The sequence below is a fragment of the Neodiprion pinetum genome, chromosome 5 (genome assembly GCF_021155775.2).
Source record: "Neodiprion pinetum isolate iyNeoPine1 chromosome 5, iyNeoPine1.2, whole genome shotgun sequence".
NCBI classification, from domain to species: Eukaryota; Metazoa; Arthropoda; class Insecta; order Hymenoptera; family Diprionidae; genus Neodiprion; species Neodiprion pinetum.
Window position 1 is genome coordinate 20,502,160 of NC_060236.1, and position 27,655 is coordinate 20,529,814.

A 27,655-nucleotide genomic window follows, 5' to 3' on the forward strand; every position below is an offset into this window, starting at 1 on the left:
TTGAAGTGGCTTTATACATATACGTATACGTATATGTATTGTACAGAGGAAAAGAGCGAAGAGAAGTTTTAATGGGTTGTATTTTCTCTGGTTTTTACTTCATTTTATTTTCATTCATTTTCTTCGTTTTTTTTTTTTTTTTTTTTGCTCACTGCTTTTTCGTGGGGGTGTGTGTGAAAAGGGCCCAAAGGCCCTCGACTGACCCTGAAAGTTCAACAGCCCTGTATAGTGATATACCGAGTGTTGTGCGTGCCTCCTAAACGGTCTCCATATAAGGCATTCCGTGCCAATTCTAGAGGGTAAAGTCTAGAATTCTACACAGACTAAATTTTTTTATCTAACATTTTCCGAGTAATTGTGTCACATAAGTGAGATATTAAACTCCCTGAATTTAAAAACGATTAATGCATATCGAGATGAACAATATCATTGAATTCACATGTATAGTGGATTACGTATTAGTTAAAGTCCGTTCGAAAATGAATACAATAATAACAAAAAACGAAAACTAAAACTAAAAATTGAAAACTCAACTAAAATTGTTACATTTTAAATTCACTTGAAATTGGCAAAATTCGTATAAAATGAATAACGCAAATTAGTAGGTAAAATCTCCACGAAAATAAAATATCAAAGCTTATGGAAATTGATATGGAATGATGCCAAAAAATGTAATGAATCAAAGACATTTAAGGTTGGACGATGGTCGAATTGACATGGAATACCTCGTATATTGTCTGATAAAAAAAACAACGTCTGACTGCTCTAGGAAATCGTTGTATGAGTATTTTGACTTGTGGATTTGGGAACGAATTCACAACTGACCCCCGAACATGAAAATAATTCACTAATTCCGAAGATGGCCGTTGCGAAATTGTTAAAAATTGGTTAATGCTAATTCGCGTGCACTATCTGCCTGTAACTGTTCGGATAAGTTGTTGCATACGAACGTTGACTTGTAAATTTAGAAACGTATTCAGTCCTTTTATCCCGAAACTTAAAGACGATTTGCGATTACGGGACATGATCAATTTTTTAAACAATTTAGCAATGAACAATTATTATTCATTTGTCAAAACTCATTTTCAAGTTTCGGGATCAATACTGAATACGTTTCTAAATTTACAAGTCAAAATTCGTATTCAACAACTTTTCCGAACATCAGGTAGGTCTCGGCACGCGAATTAGTGATAAGCAATTTTTAACAATTTTGCAACGGGCATCCCCGGAATTGGTAAATCATTTCCAAGTTCGAGTGTCAGTTCTGAATTCGTTCCCAAATCGACAAGGCAAATTTGCATGCAACGATTGTCTAGATCAGTCATAGCGCATCTCCGCGCATGCGTTTTGCTTCTGGCGTCCGACGATACGAGCGTCAGCGGTGCTCAATCACGTGCTGCGCGTAGCCGCTAATTTCAGCTTTGTAGGTGTACGTGGACTTCGATACTTGGGGACATACATACCGGGACAATCTCTTGAAACTTGAAAATCAACCGCGCATGCTCGAGTTTTATCGGCTGTTCGTGCAGACTGGCCATCCCGAGTTTTCAACTGTCAAACTGTTTCTGGCGGCGATGTAGTTGACACGAATTTTCGAGGTTAGAATCTCAAGTAAGTGAGCTAGGGGCTCGGAAAGGTTTGGTAAGCATTTGTTATTGGGTCGGAAAGTTGATTCTTCAAAGAAAGGTCGGAATTTAATGCTTACGCTCTTTGAAAATTCCAACGTACACATTTTGCGTACGTTGGCCGGCCTGCATCGCAGACAAAAATATCGCTGCGGGAAGATTTCGCCGACCAATGGAGATTGAATTATTTGGCGCATGCGCGGTTGATTTTCAAGTTTCAAGATATCGTCCCGGTATATACATACGTCAACGTCGACATCGCGGTTCACACAATTTCTATTTAAAATTTCTTGGTTTCCAAAGACTTTACATATACGTATGTTATAACCTCTGTGTGCACGGATGTTTACGGAGAGGTTCGTTCGCTTATGCATGCCTACATGCACGTTGTGCGTACATATATGCGCAAGGCGTACAAGATCTGTTATATGCGTCCCCATACACATGCATCAAACTGCAAGTTGTGAAATACCAAGGTTTCTCCTCCTCCGCTTCTCCGCTCCGCCATTCCTTTTTCCTCTCCTCCTCCTCAACCTCATCTTCAACGGAGGAGGAAGGAAGCGGAGAGGCACCGTTACTCGTAATACCCTGCAAGTCTTCTGATGCGCAACCGACTTGCTGGCTAGCTGTACGCAAGCCGCCGTCTTGCAAGCATCTCGCATTGTCGTATTTCTCATCTATTATTATCCATAATACGTACGTACCCACCCACACACATTGTAACACACTTGCACGATATTTCGTACACATACGTATGTCTTGTTATTGCAGAATGCATCTATAAATTATAGGTATGTTTTAGGATACGTAGAAAGTTTTCAAATAAATTTTCAGACACGTCGATGAAGATATTATTTGTTTCTTCGCCTTCTCAGAATTATTATTGTTATTGTTGTTGTCGTTATCATCATCATTATCATCATTATCATCATCATCATCGCCGGTGTCATTATTATTATTATTCTCATTATTATCGATCTATACTGTAACCCAAACTGGACTCTTCGCGTAGAGTTTATTCATTTCACGTCTGGTTTCTTAGTTTCGCAAAATCAAAACTGAAATTGGAACATTTTTATCAGTTTTCCAGGGTACCAATTTCGTCAAGTTATTTCGACGGTTCAATTATTCGACACATATTAATTATATATATGCACACATATTTGCGATCTTTGAGTATGAAATTTAGCAATTATTCACGATTGGGAACCGCGATTTTTCAATTCTGCAATTTTACAGTACATAATTTCGTCGATTAATTTTTCACAATTCGTCTTTTATTCCGTCTTCGGAGCACCATTTGGCAAAACATGTTTTCTGCAGTTGCTTGTTATCACGTCGTTTATATATATATATATGTACATACACATAAACATGTATGCAAACACGATACATTACGGGTTGCAGCTGCACGTATGGCAGATATGCAGAAATTGACGTCGGACGAAAATATAACGTAAATGCGCTTTTCTTCGTCGCTAATATTAAACGATATTACAACGCGCATGCAGATATGGCATTAACATTATCATTACATGCCAGAGTTTATACTTGAAATTGAACATACAGAAAAAGAAAGCAACAGAAAAAAATAAACTGATCGTGAGAGTCAAAAAAAAATCGCCAATTATCCTTTTGGGATATGTTCTTTGACGGGACATTTTCTCGTCCATTAGTATTAGCATTTTTCAGTTGTTTTAATGTTTTATCAGTGTGTTCTAGTTATGTATTATATGGGGCATTCCACGCCCACTCAACCAACGGCGGACCCTCACCGTTTCTGATTTTGTTCAAATTTTTTTATGCAATTGTGCCAACTCGAAAACAGTACCTTGAATTTTTACCGAGTATTTTGAGTGATTTTGTTTTACTTTCGATTATCGAAAACCGACATGCCTTTGGCCGTAATTTAAAAATCTAAATACACTCAACGTTGGTTGAGTTGGTGTAGAATGCCCCGTATGCATATCTATAATATACATATAGTTGGAATTTTATGTAGGTGAAGAAACGAAGGACGAGAAAAGAAGAGGGGAAGAGAGCACACCTGATAAATGCAACGGATACGCGTTGCACGACAGGTACTTGCAACTATCAACTGCTAGCTTCAGAGCGTACGTAGCTCTCGCTTTCACAGCGATTCTGCGCGATGCCGCCGTATTTGTACTCTACATACTTCCTCTCAATAAAATATTTACAACGTGGCGTGGAGCGATGATACTAAGTATATACATTTTAAGGAAAGAGAAAAAGACCGTTTAAAAAAGCTCCAGCAGTGTTATTCGTACCAATGACATTGAACATAAATGAAACAACACTTCTACTGTGTGATAGAAATTATTCTGAGCAAATTCGTATGCTGCAAACTCCCAAGATATATCAGCAATTTGAGAAAAGGTTTTACGATTAGTCGTTAGAAATTTTTCAACTCTGGTGCTTTTGATCAGATTTTAATGGTTTTGAACTTTTTTTTGTTCACTATGTAGAGGCCTCCAGAGATTGCCTGAACAAAATTTTGTATAGTCACTTCCAGAGTGGATGAAAATATATTTTTGTACGTACCGTGGAGAAAATATTCGTTATAAATTACACTTGTGCGTTATAACTAGGTCATAATGCAAAATTTCTTTATTGTTTGTCAGACAATTTAGGTATTTGATAAGCTAGAAAAATGAGCTCAAAAACATAAGAATCGAATGAAAAACGCCCAAGTTTGACCATTTTCAACGTTATAATCGTGAAGCATTTTCTCAAATTGTCAATTATATTTGTTCATATCAATTGAATTCGCTTTAAATCATTTCTATCGCATGTGAGGGATGTTGTTTTATTCGTTTTCACAATCACTGGCATAAACAAAAATGTTGGAAATATTTATAACGGTTTTTCCTTTTCTCCAACATTTAATTTAGATATAATATATTCATCAGAAAAATTCTCGTTAATGCTGATACGAGCGAGGGAAATTTCCTCGTTCATAAATATAAAGACAGCGTATTGTGGCAGGAATGAGGAAAAAATAAACATCTGTAAAAGCGATTCTTCCGCTCTTTTGATCCCCCCTCCAGTTATGAATACCTATTTTATCATCCTTTTTCTTATCTCACGCGCACTCGCGCACGCAAAAGCGGGAGCGAGTCGTCGACGCAAGCATACGGAAATGATGTCGCTTTCCACTCACCATTTAAAAACCGTTCAAGGTCCCAGCAGCAGCAGATATATCAGAGCATCCGTGGAGCATGGCAGCGGATACACGAAAAACAAACTGATAGACAGAGTGCGTTGACACTGAACAATACAAGAGATGCGACACAGTATTTGAGTATCGGCATAAATGCCACGTAATGCACACAGATTTATTATTATATGTATGTCGAGTGTATATTTGCCACGAATCAAATTACCTATCACTGGCTCTGCACTATGATAGAAATCACCCTCTGAGAAGCATCGCTTACAATATTATCCCGCAGTCTTTCTATAATCGATATCTTATTGCGGATTTTAAAATAATTTCGGATCACTTGATTTTTAGTGCAATATCCTTAATGCAATAATTACGTATTTGGTTTGATAATTACGTATTTACGTATACCGAAACTTTTGCTCCTTTCAAATCGCTGACGAAAAGCTCTGCGGCTATTCACGAAACTCAAACATCAATCTTCACCACTGAAAATAAATAAGAAACACTCGATCTGTTATTATATATTGTTCTTCATTCATCATGTGTTGTATTTTAAACGCAGGGAATAAGAACACGACGCTCGAGCTCTTACGTGAGAAAGAGAATGAGAAAGAGAAGCAGAAAGATTTTTCTCTCACTGATTCGCACCCGCGAAGAATAAATACGTTAATAAATTAATAAAAAATCACCCCAGATAACCTTGCCAACCCACCGGAAATTAAAATTGAAACAAAAAGAAAACCATCCAAAACTACGCTTATGATTCTTGAAGAAATGAATATTACTGCGATACAAATCTGTTCAACACTTGTTTCGTATAACAATTATTATCGTACGCTTTGAAAGAAGACCAGAAACGAAAACAAAAATTTTCAACTGCTCGACGTATTCAATAACTTTTTGAAAATCGAACAGACACATAGAGACAACAGGAATGTGATCTTGTTATCGATTTTATTATATCGTTGCCACTGTTATTCCAATTAATCAACAGAGTTTATTTTTGTTTCGTTGTGATTATTCAAGTCTGATATTTTCTTGTTCTCATTTCGCAATACCTGCTTGCCGCGGTTTCTGTTTTCAATTATTATTTGTCAAAACACTCTGTTTTTTATTTCGTTCAAGTTCATCCTCATTTGTCACCAATTTCTTTCTGCCTTGTTCTGAATTTTCAACGGTTTTTTTTAGTTCCTTTCTCGACTTTTTAATTGTGTTTTTGCATCGTTCTTACTTTTCAACACCGACACGTTTGTTTCGTCCCGATAATTCAACGGTTCCTATCTGTTTTGGTCTTATTTTTCGCACCGACCACATCGCCACCATTACAGAAAGTCCGAAAATAAATAATAATAATAATAATGATCTGCGAACGACGATCGGCTGCAACGACTTTGTACCATAATATTGCTTGTACCATCGGTTAAAAAACAAAAAACGACTGATTGAAAAGCTGCGAGAAGAGCAAGATTTAAAATCTTCACGTTCACAAGACAAGCGAATAAGAATCTAAGGTGTGACGCGAGGCGAAGCGAAGAAGTAACGCTATAGCGAAAGCACCGTGAACAACTCCCGCTCGATTCATTAAACTAGAGAGTGTAACTAGTGGTGGTAGCAGTGAGGCAAAAGTTGGTTTGTCTAAACTCAGGAAACATTGACTCAGCCCGAAGCGTCTCGTCCGTATGTATAAATATATATATTTTCATGTCCTCTTCTCTCTCCTTTTCATATTCTCTCTTTCTCCGTTCGCTTTCCGGCTTTGTATTTATGGAACTTAAGGCACGGAGTGCAGAGTGCAGTGCACGCAGCGCGCGAGTCTGTCAGTTGCGTTCCAAACTCGCTCGCTCAACGGCCGACGCAACGCAAACGCAACGCGACGCAGCGCAGCGCGACAACACGAAAACACTGAATGAGGAACTGAACGGCAACAGCCAGTCAATTCTCGATTTTGTAAGCGCTGCATCATGGAACAGACGGCGGAAGAAGAGGCATCGTGACGATTTTAGGTGCAGGCAATTCGATATCAACGGACTCTGCGCTACGGTCCGCGATATTCTTCGAGTTTGGATCATCTGATTACATGATATTTAGGCTGAATTATTCTCCAATCCCAATTTCCTATGTCCTCTTTTCAATTCTGGATTTTACGCAATTTTGGCCGGATTCGAATATGGAATATTATCCAATCTTCGGTACAGAATATATTATTTTTCAACCTTGGATAGAGAATGTTTTCCAATTTTTAGTACATCAAAATTTGCTCCAAACGTAGTAATAAAAATATTTTTCAACCTTAGATTGGTAATATTCTTTGATTTTTAGTCCGACAGAACATCCTCCAGCTCGAAGAATAGAATATTTTCAAGGTTGACTTCGGAAGATTTAGCGTGATTCAACGTTGGAATTCTCCAATCTTAAACGAGGTTTCTTTCGCTAATCTCGAAGTCGAAATATTCTCCAATCTTCAATTTGTAATATCCATCATATTCCTGAATTCACAACAATTCTACTTCAATGTGTACTTAACGAAAAATAATCACTCTGAATCTCTGCTACAACCTTCAATTACACTCTGGCGATGTTGATTATTTTTTTTAGCCAGCTACTATCTTCTTCTCTTGTCTTCACGTCTCCCTCGTTCCTATTTCGTTATCTTATCTTTGTTAACAATTCGACGGTGCGAGCGTCATGTCTGTGCGTTATACGAGTGAGATCAATACATACGTACGTACGCAACGGTTATGTATATAAATGAGTACATAATTTTGCACGTAGTGTTGAAAACGTAATCGGCCACGCAACTATACACTAAAATAATCAATTCACGAAAAAGAGGACCGGTACCGTATCCGATCTTAATTATTATACCTATTAAAAAAAAGCGTAGCAGCGGGACTCGACAAAAAAAATCAAATAAAAATAACAGCACGCGGTATAGGAAACGAAGCACTCCACCACTACCCACCAGCTACTACTTCTACTACTATAGTCACTCCACGATGCACACTGCGCGTCTCGTAGCCCAGTGCACAAAGAGGAGTGACCACGAACTGATTATGCGACGATGATGATGACACGAAATTACGAAAACATCGTATTTGTTATTATTTTTGTTTTTCTTCAACTCTCGACAGAGTTTTCGATTGCAACTTCGAGTTTGACGCTTATAATATGCAGTTTTGTACTGTTGCATGCATATGAAAAATTACCCGATGACCATATTTAACTATAAATCATCATTGAATAAACCGTAGCGTCGGATATATAAAGAATTATACTCGTATAATGATAAAATGCATATCAATTATCAACGATACTCAACACATGTGTCAAAGCAGTGTTTGTTTACTATGAGATAATCATTATTATTATTATCATTGATATTCAGTACACACAATTTACGAGGCGTTAAGACATTTTTCAAATTTTCGTTTTCTTTTTATCCGGCGATCGTCCATTTAAAACACTTCCCCCTATATATCTCTCCACGCTTTCCCAATTCTTATTCTCTCTCTCCCTCTCTTTCTCTCCTCTGCGTATATTATTTATTAAGCATTATTTACGATCTTTAACGCTACCAATATTATAGCATGATACATGTATACACATACTTTTCTATGCAACTAGAAGAATCTTAATTATGTACGCACGATACATAACGTTACATTTCACGACTTTTTTTTATATTGTTATTTATTTAATCATTTTATATACGTACACAAATGTATGTAAATAAGAATCAGCAGTTTTTATTTTTTATTTTTTATTTTTGCCGTTTGTGAACATACAATCTTCGTCAGCTTTTCATTTCAACTAAATTTTATTATATCGTTACTATTATTATTTTTGTTGATGTTACTACGATGATGATGATGATTATGATTATTATTACTGATACAATAAACTACTGGCAGTGTAAGAGCGAGACTGCTCTCCTCCTCCGACGAAGGCACTCGCACAACTGAGTGAACTGAGGTAACGGGCAGAAAGTGTGCGGTGGGACGCTGACACCAGTGGCTGGCTGGTGGAGCGAGCGCGCGCGACTCGCTGCCGACTCGCTCGCTCCCCATTTTCAAGCGAAGCCAAGCCAAACGGACGGGCAGACAGGCAGCGGCGCAGCGGTACGTGATCTGTACTAAGGAGAGAGGAAGAGGGGAATTTGGGATGCGGGGGGGAGCGAAGAAGCGCTGCGCGTGGAGGGACGGAATTGACGGGAGAAGGGCGAAATAAGAAGGGGGTGGGGAATTCGAGGGCCCGCGTAGGGCGCTGGATGCCTGCCTGCAGCGGTGACCGACCCGCTAAACACATACGACGAGGATACGACCCGTTTTATGGATATACGCCGCTAGCTCTGAGGATACGACGCGACGACGAGCCTATATTACCGGTTACGCGCATGCGCGTTGCCTTTGTTTCGTACCGCTCAGACGTGACTTCACCTTTGCTCGACTGACGCGCGCTGACTCTCCTCGCTAATGGCGTGCCGATGGTTGACCTCTCTATGAGGCGAATTTTTTTTGATTTGTATTCTTCTTTTTTTTTTTTACCGAATAATCAAATTCTAAATTGCACTAGCTGCGTAATTCAATGTTGTATATACATGTTTTTTTTTTCTTTTTTTCTTTTCAAATTCGGCCAAGTAACTATGTTAGAAGCTTTGAATTTTGCCAATGTATACACAGTAAAACGCACAGAAGAAAGAATACTTGAAAAATTTGAAAAAAGCAACAACATTGAAAGCTTATATCATACCTGTGCACTGAATTCAAGTGAAAATTCCGTGTGAAAGTATGAAATGGTCGAAACAATATCTTCAAAGCTTCTGAATTTGACAAAAATTTGAAAGAGCTTGACTTGATCTTTTAACCAAATTTTTATTGAAGTAAGCACATGATCGTGACTCTTTAGTGATCAAGTACATAATATGATCTTCGTGAAAATAATTTTTGTTCGCGTCAAATCTAAGCCAACATTGTTCGATTGTGATCGAAGAAGTACTTTTTCTGCCTATTACACGATACGGATCCATTGATTTTGGCACATTCTTTTTTCAAAATAGCCGCTAGAAAGAAGAAAAGGTTCATTGATTTTAGTAAAATTCAGAATTCAGCCAGAATCCTTGCAAACTGATTTTTGAATTTTGAAAAATCCTCTTCATCGTTTACATTCGGTTGCCATCGTCGCTGAAAAACCCTCTACAAAGCTACCCTCAGAAAAGGGCGGAAGAAGGGACGAGTGAAATACGAGAAGGCACATGGAAGTGTGTTTTCTTTGGATCGTAGGACGACGGTCGGAACCGACCTTTTCTAGGTTGTTTGCACGTGGGATTCTATTGCCTCAGAATACACTTCCGAGCTGCATTATCAGTTCTGAATATATCGATTTTTGGATTTCGATTTTCAACGGATCCGTTTCTCGTTCTTTCTTCAGATGCACAGTTTTTATTCGTTTTTTAGTACCTGTTTTTACTTTTCTCGATCAATGTTTATTGATTTTTTTTTTTTTTACTTCTGCTTTTTCTTCTAATTTTTTCCTGGTTTTTGATTCTTGACCTCTCGTAACAACTTTAAAGCAACTTTGATACACAACAATGTTTATTGTCGGAATTCTTCCATCTTTACTTCAGGAATCCTTGTCAAATCATATAATTTCTCGACATTCTCGACATATATGTGAACTATACCTATACTGATGTACTGTATACTGGCCATTTCCTATTGTAATTTATTTTATTATTGACTTTTGGTATCCAGATCTAGACCTACCTATATATAAGTATGCACCAATAATAATAGTATATAAGACATTATATACTAAATTCTGTACAAACTATTGTACATCATATTATACACGTATATACCAGAGCCAACGAATAAGAAACGATAGAGCGTGGATGCAAAAAAAAAAAAATTACACGTGTACAAAGAATTTTCCCTTTTTGTCTCTCTTCTGTTTCCCTCTTCCGTCTTCTTGAACTTAATCCTGCAGGTATACGTTTTCCTTTACAATTTTGTTTTCTCCCGTCTTTGAACGTAGGCTTCGGAACACTCAATAATTTGTGAAAAGGAAGAATTTCTTTTTATGTTGCTGTGATTGTTTACCATTATTATTATTTCAATGTTTATTTTTTTTTCGTTGCTTCTTTCTTCTCTATTATTTCGTCAACCATACAACCGGTATACCTAGGTAAGTATCTAGGAATATACCTGTACCCTGAATGGAAGTTCGAGCTGCATCGCTTGCACATGTGTTGCAGCTGACCCGCTGCAGTTTTTTTACTCCCTTGTATTGTAGCTTAATCTTGAATCTTGTGTACCACTATCTACAAGTATACAATAAATGTTTCTACCAGAGTATAACGTTAGTATATAAGTTGCTTCTGTATATATTCGCAGAAGAGGAATATGAGTAGAAGAAATATTTTTTTACTCTAAATTTCATGATGCGAGATTTTTTTTAAGATTTCGGAGTTGATCTTTTAATTTATTCACTTATATCGACATGTTGTGTCGAAAATTCGTAACTTTCAAAATATACTATAATAAAACGTGCGCGCGCATGTGTGTGTGTGCGTGTGTGTGTGTGTGTATCCGTGTGTCATACTAACTGTTCCGGATAAGGGAAATATTTTTTTATTTACGCTTGAACAAGGTGCAAACGATAATTTCTGCCGATCTAAAACTCTTGTATACTTCGAAACGATATCTTTGTACGGCAAGAACTAAAACGAAAATAACAGGAACATATTGCTCTAGTTTGAAACAGTTTAATATAGGTATACGAAAGGCCAATGAAATCGAAATGCGAGATGCCAAGTGCGCTGCACGTATGCAACAGACGAAGAACGAAACAACGAATGAATGTACATACATAGCGGACGTTATTATTATTATTATTATTATTATTTATCATGGTGATATTAGTGCAGCAGCATCAGCAACATCAGCAGCATCAGGTGATATTAGTTGTTCGTATATTGAACCCAGCACGCGGGGTCGTTAAACCCACAAGCTCGGTCGGTCGCTAACTCTCTTTCTCTCTTTTTACCTTCTCCGTCGCCGAGGAGGCTCGTGCGGTTGGCGCGCATCCCGCATCGCGCAACCGCCGCGACAACTACGTAGCGTCGACGACGACTGACTGCGTGACGACGTGACGTCACACGTGGAGGAGAGGCGACTACGTAGTTGTGCCTAGCGTATAACGTACGCCGCACAGAGCGAGGTCGCAGGTATGCGTGAAGAACGATGCGCGCAATCGCAATTGCAAGAAGCGCACGCGGTGATGAGAGGTGAGCGCGTGGTTTCGTGCGCTCCTGTAACGTTGGCGGGCCGAGGGTAGGAGTGAAGGGAAGGGGTGTTGCTCGTAAACTAGGGGGCCGGCTGTGACGTGGCGGGCGTTGATTGGTCGGCCATTACGCGATTCCGACCCTGGCCGAGTCAGACCGAGCAACTCCCCACCGATATTAGAAATGTTACTTGACGTGCGTCTAATGTGACGCACGAAAATAATGAAAAAAAAAAAAACTACCCGCGATGCTCGATTATTCTGAATCCCGATTGACATCTGTAACGATGATTATGACCAAGGTTGGTTATCACGAGGTCACAGGATGTTATGGTGAAACTGACGCAATTTCTTTCACAAAGAGGGTAAGACGAAACTTCTGGCATCTCGATGAAAATTTGCAGTCACAACTACGCTCGTACACGTACAACGTACAACGGATCTCGTTATGTGGTGTATAGTAGATCATCGTCTAATAATGAACGTCGACACCACACACGCAACGATCAGTGCACCATATTTTAGTATTGAAATATTGAGATTTTGTCCATTTCTATTATCTTATTTTTTCGAATTTTCATCTTTTACCCAAGTTATATTGTATAGTAATTTCTCATGCATATACATACATACAAAACTTCATAGATATATCGGTGTATCGACCTTTGTGAATATGGAAAATAAACATCAAAAAAAAAAAAAAAAAATTCAGACACTCCATAAATAATTGCAATATAAGCCAAACGAACCAGCCAGCCAGTCAGCCGCGTCTGGATCAATTTAACGGTAAAATTTTTTTCCGCGGCGCTAGGTATTACATACCGATGCATATACATACATGTATAAATTTATGTACTATGTATTTGTATGTGTACATGCAGAGATTCCCCGGGCGAGCAGCGACGGGACTTGCGCCAAGTACTAACTGTAAGCTGGTACCAACGGCAATACTGCAATATTGTGTACACTGTACATCTATACGTGATACGGGTATGTGCGACGGGTATATATAAGTAAATGCAGATATCTATATACCTTCTAGAGTTTGTTGACTCTCGGTTTCAGCACAACGCGATGCCGCGCGACGAGACGCGACGACGTGGCTGACCATGACCTGGGCTAACGATTCTCGATTCGACATTATAATGTAGACGCGTAATGGAGGGTAGGGGTAAAAAAACCGGAATTACCGATTGATAGAAGGACCGAAATATTGAATTTTCATGCACCCGAAAATCTTATTCGTAGAATTTAAAAATGTGACAAGTCCAAGTAACGAAAATTGAGAATATTGAAATTCGAAATACTGAAAGACAAAATATAGAAAGGTCGAAACATAGAATTAGATTCTAGAGTATGGTATTCTATGTGTGACCTTTCTAGTCTTTTACTGTCCACGCTTGGACTTTCAACATTTTGAAATTCTACATATCAAGCTTCCGCTTTTTTAAAAATTCGATATTGTGGCCCCATTTTTACTCCTACTCCATTGGATATAACTGTATACTGTATACTGTATAACTGTATACACGTTATGTGAATATAATATGAATTTCAATTACCTCAAATAAATTTCGAATGACTTCAGATGAGTTTTAAAAACTTGAAGTAATTTCAAACAGACTTTTTAAGTGCATTCCAGATAATATCTACGTTAAGTGAATGTAAATGGCTTACGATGACTTGGTGCGAATTCGACTCATTGTCAATTTAAATCGCACGAAGGCTTGCAAGTGACTAATTCCAAAGACGTCGGGTAAATGCAGATGAATTTTAGTGACTCCACGTGAATTCAATCGAAATAACACAATTTAATTGAAATCACTTCAATAAGTTAATTCAACAATACAAAGACTTGCATAAGTGAATAATTCCAGAGTTCAAGTGATTTCCGAAGACTAAGTAAATTTAAATAATTCAGTGACTTCGCATGAATCCAACTCAAATCAAATTACAAAAAGATTTGTAAGTAAGCTCCAAAAACTTCAACTGAAAATTGTTGACTAGGAATTCAACATATTTCTATGCCTACTTTTTCACTTATAAAAAGATATGTATTTTGTTTATAAATAAAAAAAAATTGTACATTCATCTAGTGAGGTGAACGTGCAACTTTCGGTTACAACTATTTTTGTTTTGGAAAAACCCTGTAAGCTTTCAATTTATAGTATTTTTGACGATACGATTAAAGGAATTTTGAAGTCGAATTTTCGAAATTTTTCATTAAGTTTTCGAGTAAAATGACCCCTAGGGACTTATGTAGTCTTGCACCTTCCCTAACCCAACATGACATCAACCTCTGACCCAGATCTCTTAAACGTTCGATACTCGACGTCCTAGATCTCAGCAAATATAAGTGTACGATATAATATAACTTTCCCTGCGATGCACAACGCAGTGTTTAGATACAGCTTATACTCGATGTATCATAAACCATACAATAATTTACAGTACTTAAAACATGTCTATGAAAAATATATTATATACGACAAAGAAAGAGATTTCAAAAAATTTGGAAATAGAAAGTATGCACAGAAAGGTCACATTGAAGGTAAAGTGAATGATTTTCTACATTTATTGGTTGGTAAGAATAGAAGAGACATAAAAAAATAGACAATGTGTCGTAGATTCACAATTAAAGTTCGAAGCCTAAATATACTAGTGATATCTCAAAAAAATAAATAAATAAATAAATAAATAAATAAATAAATAATTAAATGAATAAATTCTGCAGTTCCTTTTCCACTTTTTCTCGTTTCATCTTGTCTCAAAATAGGAATGCAGTCACAATTTTTTCGAAAGGTGGTAGAAAAGAATAATGCGACAAGAAAAATCTGCCCCCTATTTTAGAGAGACTCCGTCACGGACTTTCCTATATTCTCGCCTACACTGTGTAAAATTCAGTTTATAGGATGTATAGCTGTGTGTGTGCGTACAGTTAAACATACATACAATATGCATGTACGAAGGAACGAAGCTAGAAAGAAAAGGTAAACCGGAAATCGATATTCCCCCTCTGTGTATATAACTTAAACGTGTATAAGCATATATACAGAGACAAGAATATGTATAAAGAGAACCGCTGGCTAAACGACGACGCCTGCAATCTACAGAGGGATATGGAAGGAAGGAAAAAAGAAATTGGTGGGGAAAAACGAGAGAGAAGATTACATGAGGTAGAAAGAAAAACAATTTTTCTTTTCTTTCAAGTTATAGAATCTATACAAAGAATTGTACGTATGTGGTTTATTTTTTAATTGTTTTATTGTACATGCGCGTGGGTGAGTTTAAAGTCACATATACTTAGGTATGTATAATTAAATGCGGTCGACGGAAACGGAAACATCAATCGTGAAAATTTTTATTTCTATTTCTAAAGTTTATAATTGTAGCAATGTGAAGAAAATGAAAAATGAAAAGAGCAAAATTACTATCTAAGACTTGAAAAATCTTTCTCAGAATTTAAAAGAAAATTCTTGGTAACGAAGAATGAAATTTGATATGCTGATCGAGAAAATAGGAAATTGAAAAACTGACTGGAATCGTTAAGGAAATCTGAAATCAACCAAAATCGAAGCGAGATAGAAACGTCAGGTCAATCAAAGGATGATAAGAAAATTTTGTTCAAATTTAAAAAGAACAGAATCTGCGATGACGCTTGGGAAATTGAAAAGTTTCAAGCTTCTAAGTAATTATAGGATAAACGACAAAAGATAAAGGGAAAGCTCTAGAAGGTATTGAATTCCCGATAAAGAGTGATGAGAAGCCTTTAAGAAACGAGGGAGTGAATTTTTGTATCGGCATGCAAATAATGAAAAAGGGAGGGAAAATACAGAATTGTGGGATAATAATTATTCTGTCCAATTCTATACTTTATTAGGATCTTCCCGTTTGTCGACAAATACATAGGTTCGATACTAACACGGCACCGAATAGTAGAACGAAACGGAAACCGCGTGTTTTATTCATCCCCCATTTTATTTCGTTTCGTTGCGCCTAACTCGCCATCGGGCGTGTGGAGTTTGTCACGTACGCTGCTTTGCTTTGCCTCGTTTCGATGGTCGCGCCGCTCTGCGCGTGCGGCTCCGTAGTTGATTCAAACAAACCCCGTGAGAGGGGAGGAAAAACAGAAGAGGAAGACTTGAGTGGAAAAAAAGCATGCGAGACAAGAGACTTCGTCGGTAACGAAAGCTTTTTACCGTCGGTCGGTAACAAGGTCCTAAGATTCTTTTGCCAACGATCGGTATCTATTTATCGCCGGTAATTAAAATTCATCATCGGAAGATAACAAATATAAGTGCGACCCCTTTTTTTTACTAACAAAATTTTTGCAGTATTTCGCTTCTTTCCTCTCTGTCCATCAAGAGAAATGGCACAAAAGAGGAAATGGGAGAAAAAAACTCAACCGACGCCGAGGGTCGGGAGAAATAAAGGAACATAAAATTACATAATTAATTATGTAGGAAACTACATAAGTATAAGCAATAAGAGCTGAAATTACTCGAACTCTGTCATATTCCTTCAATCTCTTATAACATTAAATATTGTAAATAGCGTGCATGAACCATCCAAACAATGCCCATGAGCCGATGACCCTACTTCAAGGCCAACGACTACCTAACTCAACTCCAGTCTTCGGACGCTGACCCGCTGATACATATTTAATAAGAATTATCGCAACAACTTTTCACGAGTTTTCTTATCATTTGATTTTTATTAAAATCATACCCATATCACACAAACTGTAAGTCATATTATATTAGGTTTTTTTTCAAATTTCGATAATTTAAAAAAAATTCTGAAAACATAGAAAAGGTTGTTAACCACGACGGACCAAGCCGAAAATTTGTGATATAAAAAGCAGTTTTTGTGAAAATTTTTTCAAAACAATCGAAGGATACAAACAATATTTAAAATCAGAAATCTATGAATGGAATAAAATCTAATCGATAATTTTTTGATATTTATTTGGATTAAATTATTGAAAACTTTATTGAAAAACACACAATTTGAGGGAAAAAAACATTCGAATTGATTCATTTTTGAAAAAATTATGAGCGTTTAAAAATAAATCCAAAATTGTGAAAAATTCACACCTCGTGAATGGCTGGATAAAAAAAATTTGAATAAAATCATGGAGCTCTTTTTCATAGAGTACAATAAGATCAAAAAATTAGGACCAAATTAAAAAAGTGAATTTCTATGGTAGGTTGAGTTGGCATAAAATGCCCCATATATATATGTATATACTTGTTTTCGTGAAAAGAACAAAATGCCGTAATATTACGAAAGGAAGACGAAAAGTGGAAGGGAAAGCGCAGCTGTGATTAAAAATCACAAAAGTTGACCTACAATACAAATATTTAACAATATCGATGGTGACAGTAAATGATACGAATTTGCTGACCAAACGAGACATTATTTTTCCGATCGCTCAAACAACTATCCAGGCATCAGATTAAGATACTGAATTTTGGGAAATTTTATTACTTAAGTTATTACTCACCACTGGAATGCATTGAAGTGAAAATAAACAAGCCCCTGTCCATAAAGAAACGATGTGTCCTTCCAGTAGTCGGTTTTCAGAGCGTAGAACTTTTGGTATGCAGACATCGCTGTGAAAGTAAACAGCAAAAACGAAATATTGAGTAGTAGAAATTGACTGGCATATGGATTTCGCAAGACATTTCTCTACAAACAAGGAAAATGGCACGAGTAGATCCTAATATTTCTCACCTTTGGTGTAATCTTCGAGCAGCAAGTGAAAATGGCCCAGCTTGCAGTAAGTTTTAGGATCGATACTGATCCCTTTTTCATCATCGTCATCCTTAAACTCGTCTGAGTTTATGCTCGATTTCACCTCGGTACTATCGGCAGCTCTTCTTCTCTGTTTCTGTGCCTGCGCTTGCGATAGCATTCTCTCAAGGTACTTTATTGCTCTGACGACTAGAGCCTTCTTTTTGGATTGTTCCGGCGAGTTCAGTATTAGAAAACCAAATTGCCGACTGCATCAAAACATGAAAAGCAGAAAAAGAATGAAATTAACGACTTAGTTTATTAATAAAATAAAAACGATAATATACGACGAGATATGACATACGTGTAATTCTACAACTAAATTAAATAAAACAGTAAGAGGATGTTACATGTTTGAGAAATGAAGTAAAGAAAAATGCGGTAATTTGTCTTATTCATTCATTTGTTTATTATTCAAAAATTCTTCATTCAATTCGTATTTCAGTACTGGCATCTATCTATTACTATTTGCAAAGCAAATAATATAACAGGTAAATGTTATATTGACAACTATTTATTTTTCAAATATCGACCACAGAAACAAGTTGCGTATACATTGGGTTGGTTAAACATTAGCATTGTACCAGTTTTAGGGTGTGCGAAAAGAATTTTTCTAGGAAAGAAAAAAAATCGATATTAGCATCCCTTTATCAATATACATAATTTAACGTGTATTATCTCTTTTATATTTACAAATGAATACAGTATGACATTTTTTGCGATCCTTCTATATCAGCATTTCGCTGTAATGCGCTTTAGATAATCTTTTGGAACTGTAACGCAAGTTTTTTGTAAAATATAAAAAAGATAATACATGTTAAAGGGGTACTAAAATAGATTTTTCACTCTAATAAGAAAATCATTTTCGCACACTCTAAAATTGGTACTACAGTGCTCAGTCATTTGCAGGTTCCTTTTTCAACCAGAGATGAACATTTTTTGCATGTGCATGTATAACAATCAAATTTTTTTTTTAAATGAGAAACACCTTAATGTATATCCATATACACATATGAACGATTGAATTTTAAATATCGAACGCGACGAGGTGCTCGATTGTTGTTTTTTATTTAATCCTTGGTTGCAGATTTGTTGAAACAAAATTCAGCGAAAATTAATACGATAAACCTGCAATGATAATATACGGAACGCGGTTATGTAGAACGCGATGAGTAAGCGATCCGAAAAAAGAAGAAATGATAAATAGAGCCGGAGAAAGGGAGGTAAAGGGTGTCAGTAGGTTGTTGCCGGGCGAGGAGTCATAGCAGAAACAAGGATGAAGTCCCGTTGTGTATCAAATCTCCCGCTCATTCTGTCCTCGCGTACGTTAATTAAGAAGTTCCGAGACTCGAGTCAATTCAAAGATAGGTCAGGCTAGGTTAGCTTGGGTTATATTGGAGGTTAGAATCATGAGTTCTGTTCTTCTATGACACCAAATTAGAAATAGGTTAGAGTTAGAATCACGCGCGGTTTAGGTCAGGTTAGGTTAGAATACATTAATTCTATCGTAAACAGATTGAAATCAGGATGATATCAGGCGATATTAAGTTAAGGATAGAAGTAAGAATCGAGGATTTCATTGTACTTGATTGCAAATAATTGTATAAGGAATAAAAAACTATGTTATAGACAGGTTCGAATCAGGATAATATTAGACGATATCGATATCAGACAGAGGTTAGGATCAGAGATTAGGTTAGCTCGTTTCAGGTTATGTTCGAAAAATTGGAAATTAAGTGTCATTGATTATGGATTGCTCAAGACAGTCAGCCAAATGTGAGCCATTGAACATAGACGCAGCATAAATTTTCTGCCATTAAGTTTTGATTAACGCTGCAATCCCATATGAAACTGTGAATATAGGATACTGCGATATCACCTTTGCACTCCCGGCGCTCTTTTGCCCTGTTTAAAACAGTAAACCCTGGCCGATTGTCTTTTGCATTCCTTAGTCAGCGGAATATTCCAACAGAACCGGGAAAACAGGAGAAAAACGAGACATTCAACAGAAGTTGCGAGAACATTATTGTTGCGATAGCAACAATTTGTTAAAAACCATTGCGTTTCATGTTTTCTTGTCCCTCCTTTTCTTTCGTTTATCTAAATTATTATTGATGAATGGTTTTGAAACACCTACCAACAACTAGAGCATATGTATTTTATAAACGCGAATGTATGCACATACCTATCGAGCTCCGATAGGATCTGCAGTTCCTGTGGAGTCAGATTAATATCGTCTGTCTCTTGGGCCATTTTATTGCACTTCACAATTATTTATTAAACACCTGCAGTCGGACTAATTCGCTGTCAATTGCGTTTTACTTTATACAATTATTTATCTATTCATTTATTTACTATCAGTTTCAACGTTATCATTGTTATTATAGTAGGTACCCATTATTATGATAAACATGTAGCCATTACTGTATATATAATACACTGTATTTTCAACTTCGTTATCGTTATTATCGCGATAATTAACATTGTCTTTCACGTGAATCGCACGAGAAAGTCTTGCAGATAATTTTTATTTTTTACTTTCCAGAACGAAAGATGAAGCGAAAAGATGCCAAAAAGAGAAAGAAAAATAAACACTAAGAAGATTGAAGAAGTAATTTTTCCCACATCGTCATGATTGCATTATTGCTATACCATACACCACTGTGGTATTGTTGCTGCAGTTTTAAAGTCACGTACATGCAAAACTCTCACACACGAAACATAACCGGCAGAAACGGTATTATAAACGATATACACAGCAAAATGTTGGCATAAATTTGGTAAATTTACGGTAAATACACGACCGCGATTAAGATAATGCGGATAATTGTCGGCGTTTGGTGACTAAAATCGCATGGTACGATGTGGCGACACATTTTCCTAATAATATGTGTAACATGAAGTATTTGTTTACTTTTTTAAATTTATTCATTAGTTTTATACTGTTACATATTTATATTATTTAATAAACAACACAGAGCTGTCATGTGCTGTTCTTCACTCTCACACACTGAGGAACGTTTTTTTTTCCCCGTTTCAAACAATTTAGCGCTCTCTCTCCTCTTTCTGCTCCCTCTCGGTTTATACATATGTGCTTACGTATGTATGTACGTACCGATGTATGCACGCATATGCAGAAGTGAAAAATAATAATACGATATTTTATTTACAAACGATGCTCTGTGATTAGCGCTCTTCTTATTAGGCTCTTGTTGCCGCCAAATTTTCGGCCTCGCTTTCCAATTGTTGCTAACAGGTTGAAAAGAAGGTCGAAATTCCCCGTGTCCCTTTCGGCTACGCCACCGACGACACACGCGACCACGTCCACGACTTGGACGGTGCAGCACCGAACACCATTTTCAACAACACCGACGGACTCGGCTCGCTGGCTTTGCCGTCTGGTGCCGCCAAGCTCGAATCTAAGACTATTCGACTCAGCCTTGCCAACTCTCTGGTGGCAACAGGTCGAACTTAAACTGGAACTGAACCGTAGTTTGAACCTCCAGGACCGTACCAAGATTTGGCGGAGTACACTTTTGTTCTTTATATTTTATGGTCGTATAATTACCACGATTTTACTTCTTTAATCAAGGATCAGACAGGTTTTAACCAAATTAATGATATTTTTACATTCAAGAATATTTTAAACTAACGATAAAGGTTTTCAATTACACGAAGTAGTTGCTGGAGACTTAAAGAAAACATTGTTTTCTTTATTTTTGATTCAATAATTGAAAACAGATAACCAGAACTGTGAATTACTGGAACAGTTTCTTTATACTTCTGTATTTGATTTTTTTGCAATATCAGAGGTTAACAAAAAATTACGTAAGTTCCTAAAATATTTCCAGTCCAGCATATTACCGTACAAATACGGTCCTGACCGTACGGTTGGCAACGCTGATTCGACTTAACACCGGAAGCTGCGGAACACGAACCCCGAAGGCGTGAATTTCAGTGGTGAATTTAAACTGCGCTCTAACTGTGATTGGGAGCGATCACGGACGTACGAAATATAACTGAACGACGCCCGGTTACTAAACCACTAGATAAAATTAAAATGATGCCGACCTCCAGCGCTTCCAGTGTTTGCAGCTGAAACTATGCATGTATCTACCCATTCTACCGCAGAGTAGGTAGGACCAAAGGAGACACTCGGAAGCTAATTTAATTCCAACCATTTTACGCGTGTGTGTTATACGTGTGCGAAAATGCCTTTAAAATATTGCCACGAAACGGAAAAATTTACAGACGACTGTTCCCGGCAAAATTTTTAGCGATGCGGTAACTTCTCCATCGCCCGGAGCCGTTTAATACGCAATCCCACGGCCACACAAGATCCCTTAGAACAACCGCCTTTAACAGCCTTTAGTCAACGATTGCCGCCAGCAAGGAGATTGCAGTAATAATTCTATTTTTCGTGCCACGAAAATGTCCTCAAAATATGGCGGGTCAGATCGATAACATCAAACGACTTAATTCTTTACAAACGGGAACGCGCGCGGGCTTATGTTCAGGGCAGTGAGCAGCAGCGAGAGAGAGATAATTGTGTTTCATACTGTCCGCACTTGTCTAATACGTGGTTACTACCTCGTATAAAAACATTGCCCGTCAGAGCAAAAGAGTGCTGTGCATCAGTGGGGTGTTTGAAAGTGCCTCTAGGCCACTGATATATCAGTGGTTTGGGCCATGAAGTAAAAGGGTTAAAAAGCACTTCAGAGTTGTTACACGATACAAACATGTCCGCCTTAGGCACCGGAGTCTCAGTCTTGTCAAAATACATTTGGAAAGCTCCCGAGCTTGCAGGATTTGGCGTAAGTTACTGAAGCCCAAAATGATCATGAGGTGAAAACATAAACCGAGTAATGCCATCGCTCAAACTTGATAAAACTTAACCTAACCTATCCTAACCCATTCTAACATAATTCTGTTTTTACTACACTTAATAAAGACCTTTCATCGTTACCTTCAGTTTTTTTTTTTTTTTTTTTGCGTAAACGATTCGCAGCACTTGTCCAGAATCATAGAAAAACCAGCTTCATGGCGACTATATTATTTCACGACTCAAAGATTTCACTTAATCCCTGGAAGCGACCTGTGACCAAAGTTATATTGTGGTTCTCTTTCTTTTTTCGCTCTCATTCATCGTACAGTATATTCTAAATAAAATTCCCATTTAGAATAACAAAAAGTATTGCTGACAGTAACTGGAATATTATTTTTATTATCAGTTTCAGCAAGTTCGTAACAAATGGGTCGGATGGAAAATGATACGTGACGTCAAGCGGAGGAACCTGGTCAAGCAACATGCTCCTGAAAGGCTGAGGATCAATTCTATCAGGAAAAATAACATTCTTCCTCTGGAACTCAGGGTAAATATTTTATCACCTGCGATAATGGTATATCTTCAAATCTCATCCATGTCGTTCATCTTTCTAATATTTTTTCGCAGGAAATTGCAGATCAAGAAATCGCGGCGTTCCCACGTGATTCTGGCTTCACAAGGATTCATAATCGATGCGTCATTACTTCGAGAGCGAGAAGTGTTATTCCGCGGTGGAGAGTTTCTCGTATTGTTTTTCGTGACCTTGCAGATCACAACCTGCTATCTGGCGTTCAACGTGCCATGTGGTAGATTTATATATCTGTAACGGCTTTTGCAACTTGTAGATAAAATTTCTTTAAAAATAGAATAATACTAATAATGCTAATGATAACTCCAACTTTAATTTTTCTGTCTTTTATTGTCTTGCATCCGTATGGAAATGAAAAATATTTTTGCTATTAATGTGCAAACCGTTAAATTTTAGGGTAGGTAATTATAGAATATAAGATCCCAAAACGCATTGCAAACTTCTCGAAGAATGTCATTAAATTTGAATATTGATGTTCGAAAATGACATATTTTATTTCAACAGCGATTGATGCTTTATCAGTTTTCATTGATTCTTGACAATATAAAATAATACTATAGGAATAACTAATTGTATTAGAAAATTACATTCAATTTAAATGCTGTTTCTAAAATATCTCGTGACGTTTTGAATTTCGTATTCCAACGGATAATCGTCGATTCCGTAATTCTGGACTCCGTAAGATAAGTCATCGTTTGATTTCGCGTCCGTTTCGCTGGCGTTTCGGCTTCTGGACTTAGCACTACAGCCCTTGCTTAATTTTCGGTAGATGCATTCAAGGATTAAAAGAAGTAGCGATATCAGAACGCCTGATCCCAGAACTATAAACATACCCTGAACGTCATCCAGCGTCAACTGTCGCTCTTCCGTTGACGGTATATGCAATGTTTTCTCAGTACTGACCTTGAATATAAAAAAATAATTCAATCAGGTTTCATTCACCGTCAACATCGTGAAAACATCTGGCCATTGCTGTAACTGGTAGAAACCAATTTTCATGAGAACCTGAATCCGCCCTGTTTTTCAATTATCTTGGTCATAGTGAAATGCTCATTTTCAATAATCAAATTTCGAATTGACATTCGAATTCAATACCCGTTTTATAAAATACTCGGTAATCAATTTTCACACAGTTCTGAATATTTGAATAAATTTCTCCCAATTTTAGTTCACCATATATTGTGTCATTTTGCATGAAATAAAAATTTCACCCACTTGCAAAAGTTTACCAGTAGATGATCGTTGAACGTCCCATTTAACATCAGACGTTATTTTCTGCACGAGTCCAGCCTGATTAGCTCGTTGAGCGACTTTGCTCATCGATTCCGTGTACGTTGAGCCCTTCGGAAAGGCTATAGTGACCCCGAATTGCACGAAGCATTCGCGACTTATGTGCATCAATGATCGTTTTGTTTTCCAGCTGTGAATAATCGTCGGTACTCATCAGTTTCACGTTCTTAATGACGCATCATTATCGTTATTGGTGTATTCTCATCCTCACTTTGGGGCAAAATCCGCTTGTACAATGTACTCAAGCATTGCTCTTGAGCCGAGTAAAGCGTAGGGCCAAAAATAGGCTCGACTGGCGTTTCGTATACCCTCCGCAAGCGTCGGTACCAATTCTAGATTCTTTAATAGCTTCACTATATTCGGATCACTGCTGTTCTTGAAAAAGTACTCCCAACCGTCGTGATCTGCAGCGAACGAGATAATAACTCCAAGAAAAGATTTATCTTTGAATAGCTATAACGCAAGAGATATTGTAATCTCAAAAAAAACGAAATATCATAGTACTAAGGTTATAGAATACAGTTAGACGTTTTCGTCTTACATCCTTCTAATCAAAGTAATCCAACGTAACAGGTAAGGATCATAAACAGAAATTTAATACAGATTAAGATCTAGTAGATAAACTTTTTCGGATAGATCGTTATAGTACGTATTTTGAAAGGCTAAGACAAATCGACGTTCAATATTTTAGAATCAGTTTCAATGTAGTCGACGATCTGATTTGAATCTTCAAAGTTAGCGAATGGCTGTAATTCGTAACTGAAACTGCTTCTGTGTTCACGACTGTTGATAACATGGTGTGGAAGAGACTCGATAGAGTTTCGCGCCAATTACAGTAAAGAAGGTAAGATATTACCCAGAGTTCCCACGCGATATCGATAGTAAAGAAGCTGATCGCTCGTTTCGATGGCGGCTGGATATGCGGGAATCGTTATAAAGGCAATAATCGAACTGGTGTAGCACGATGTTATAATTATCGTAAATACCCAGTAAAGACCTGTAGCAAGAAGGACAAGTGCGTGATATCGTCAAATTTTCATTGTATCATAGAATAATCACCATAAATTCTTACCGATCAGAATCGCAGATGCATTTTGTGCGAGTCCCTCGTAAACAAGGGGACTTCTGATGGTGAAGCAATTTGTAAACGTGCTAAAGACGAACCAGAACATTTCCATCAATTCTTTAGGCCGCGTTACGAGCCTTAGTAAATTACTCTTGCTGCTCAGCGTCATAGGTATGATTGCTCCAAGATATGCGAATATCAGGGTGACCCAAACCGACTGACGAAACGGTCCCAAAACCGCTCGGTATCTGTTGTAGAGTGACACAAAGTAATCGGAATAATTATCGGTTTGGTAGATGGAAAACCATTTCTTCTTACTCAGTAGAAATTGGATTCGTGAATACAAAAACAATATGTACTATTATTTAATTAAGTTTTCTAGCGATGCATTAATTAAAAATAATTATAGTCGTTATACTTTGGCAATGCGGTAGAGGTTAATGATATGAATGCAGCGCAATCGTGAGTGTGAGGGTACATCGTGTCGAAACCTCTCATCAGGTCGACTGATCTGTACAAACCACCCAAACCCATTGATGCTTTACCCGAAGAAATATCCCGCATAACTGCGTTGACGGGGCTGAAAAAATTCCGGAATATTTTCTATTGTACATGTATCTGTTAATACAGCGTATTTTTATATTAATTTACACCTTAGTGAATTCCTAGGTGTAGGATCTCGAACGTCAATTGTGAAATTTAACATCTTGCTCAGTAGCCTTATCACTCTGATGTCCACACCGTCCCACTGGACAGTATCGGTAGACGGAGTTACCCTGAAAAATAAAAACAGTGTATTCGAAGAATATTCTTACGAGATTATTCTGCAGTAAATCTTTTTTTGTTGCCATATTTACTTCTCCATTATTATTTACACACCGTCGAAATGCGAAGGGAGGCTTATGCATAGCTGATACGCAGAATCTATGACCATTAAATCCAGACTCCAATTTCTGTGGGAATAGAACTTTCTCAGGCTTCGTCAAACGATCCTTGATCCATGAAGTTAGTATCACAGGGCGACTTGATCCAATTCCATCGCTGTACAATTCGTGCGTATAAAGCACAAACGATCCCTCCTTTTTCAAGACGAGGAAAAAATGATAAACTGACATCAATTAACATGGCGGCGTGTTCGTTGAAGGATAAAAAGTTTAATTTGCGTTTCGCGACGTGGGTACCATTTCAAAATTTGAGTTATTGACTTTTTTCAACTACGTCCGAACTAAGAAATCCGGTAGGACTCAAATTTTCGCATTTATAAAACTCGCTTGAAAGAACGCGAGGGCTAAACTCACGAGGTGAAGACACGGGCCATTCTACGACAGCCATTTTGACGATTTCGGTTGCAGAGTGCAAATTCGATTGATTAACAAGCCGCATCCTTTAATTACCTTGGCTGTTCTGCTCGTGCTGCGTGCGATAATTAATAAATTTTTGTATAACCTTGAAACCGGGCTTTTTAAAAAGTCGAGAACATCCCAGGTGTTTGCACCGGTAACTACGACAACCTTTCCGTCGCTTTGTTGCTCTAACGCATTTCGTACGTTGTTTAAGTTCTCCAAAAACAAAATGTGATTCCGGCAGGCTTCGAGAGCGTGTAGAAAATCGTCGGTCAGTTTCACTCGCTTCTTCACGTAAGTTGATGGGAGATTTTTCAAAAATTCTTCCAACACTGTTCCGTATCTTGTTTCGAACGCATCGTCGTACAAAATTACCGTCGTACTGCAATCGTTGAAATAGTTTTCACCGACGTGAGTCAAAAGTCCTAAGAGGCTTTCAGATTCAAGATTTGCATTTAAAGCCGTTAGCATTCTTTCCCTTGTCTCAAATCTCCCAAATTTTTCTGCAGTCCATACCGATTTTGATCCCGATAAAATCATCCCAAGTACCATTAAATTTGTGGCCGAGAAAATCCACATCTCACCAATTTTCACCAAAATTTTCATTCCTGCTTGGATATAAGTTATTATGGAATGCTACGCTACGACTGCAG

General features: G+C 37.4%; 3 protein-coding genes and 2 long non-coding RNA genes across 9 annotated transcripts in view; 3 read left to right on the forward strand and 2 right to left on the reverse strand.

Annotated features, from left to right (window-relative positions):
* Positions 1-20,501, reverse strand: part of Utx (Utx histone demethylase) — a 62,250-nt gene extending 41,749 nt beyond the window's left edge. The window contains exons 1-3 of one of the 5 annotated variants that reach the window (XM_046625562.2): positions 20,075-20,501; positions 17,830-18,098; positions 17,600-17,708 (exon numbers count right to left, since the gene is read on the reverse strand). In XM_046625562.2, the coding sequence (XP_046481518.1) occupies positions 17,600-17,708; positions 17,830-18,098; positions 20,075-20,142 (446 nt within the window). In that variant the 5' untranslated portion in view covers positions 20,143-20,501. Of the gene's footprint in view, positions 1-2,097; positions 2,391-4,806; positions 5,298-8,420; positions 8,865-17,599; positions 17,709-17,829; positions 18,099-20,074 lie in introns of those variants that run through there. The other 4 variants (XM_046625565.2, XM_046625564.2, XM_069136775.1 and 1 more) reach the window with 4 other exon arrangements.
* Positions 2,234-4,664, forward strand: LOC124218787 (uncharacterized). The gene is made up of 2 exons (XR_006883176.2): positions 2,234-2,321; positions 3,628-4,664. It is a non-coding gene; the product is annotated as an uncharacterized lncRNA (long non-coding RNA).
* Positions 19,260-20,895, forward strand: LOC124218789 (uncharacterized). Its single transcript, XR_006883177.2, has 2 exons — positions 19,260-19,449; positions 20,435-20,895. It is a non-coding gene; the product is annotated as an uncharacterized lncRNA (long non-coding RNA).
* Positions 20,896-22,484: 1,589 nt separating this feature from the next.
* On the forward strand, positions 22,485-23,606 carry mRpS14 (mitochondrial ribosomal protein S14). The gene is made up of 3 exons (XM_046625612.2): positions 22,485-22,703; positions 23,121-23,261; positions 23,342-23,606. The coding sequence occupies exons 1-3, from the start codon at positions 22,629-22,631 to the stop codon at positions 23,522-23,524; spliced, it is 399 nt and encodes a 132-aa protein (XP_046481568.1). The 5' UTR covers positions 22,485-22,628; the 3' UTR covers positions 23,525-23,606.
* Positions 23,478-27,636, reverse strand: LOC124218529 (Ionotropic receptor 21a). Its single transcript, XM_046625068.2, has 9 exons — positions 27,054-27,636; positions 26,539-26,738; positions 26,313-26,435; positions 26,078-26,239; positions 25,666-25,907; positions 25,450-25,590; positions 24,805-24,997; positions 24,519-24,723; positions 23,478-24,206 (listed from the first exon to the last, which is right to left on the reverse strand). The coding sequence occupies exons 1-9, from the start codon at positions 27,606-27,608 to the stop codon at positions 23,898-23,900; spliced, it is 2,130 nt and encodes a 709-aa protein (XP_046481024.2). The 5' UTR covers positions 27,609-27,636; the 3' UTR covers positions 23,478-23,897.
* Between the last annotated feature and the right edge of the window lie 19 nt (positions 27,637-27,655).

Bases quoted from the DNA above. Each gene is read 5' to 3' on its own strand.
- mRpS14 (XM_046625612.2), top strand. From the start codon at position 22,629: ATGTCCGCCTTAGGCACCGGAGTCTCAGTCTTGTCAAAATACATTTGG. The intron at 22,704-23,120 runs GTAAGTTACTGA...TTTTATTATCAG, and splicing joins CCGAGCTTGCAGGATTTGGC to TTTCAGCAAGTTCGTAACAA. The intron at 23,262-23,341 runs GTAAATATTTTA...ATTTTTTCGCAG, and splicing joins TTCTTCCTCTGGAACTCAGG to GAAATTGCAGATCAAGAAAT.
- LOC124218529 (XM_046625068.2), bottom strand. From the start codon at position 27,608: ATGAAAATTTTGGTGAAAATTGGTGAGATGTGGATTTTCTCGGCCACA. The intron at 25,908-26,077 runs GTATAACGACTA...ACTCTACAACAG, and splicing joins ACCTCTACCGCATTGCCAAA to ATACCGAGCGGTTTTGGGAC. The intron at 24,724-24,804 runs GTGAGGATGAGA...GATTATTCACAG, and splicing joins CAAGCGGATTTTGCCCCAAA to CTGGAAAACAAAACGATCAT.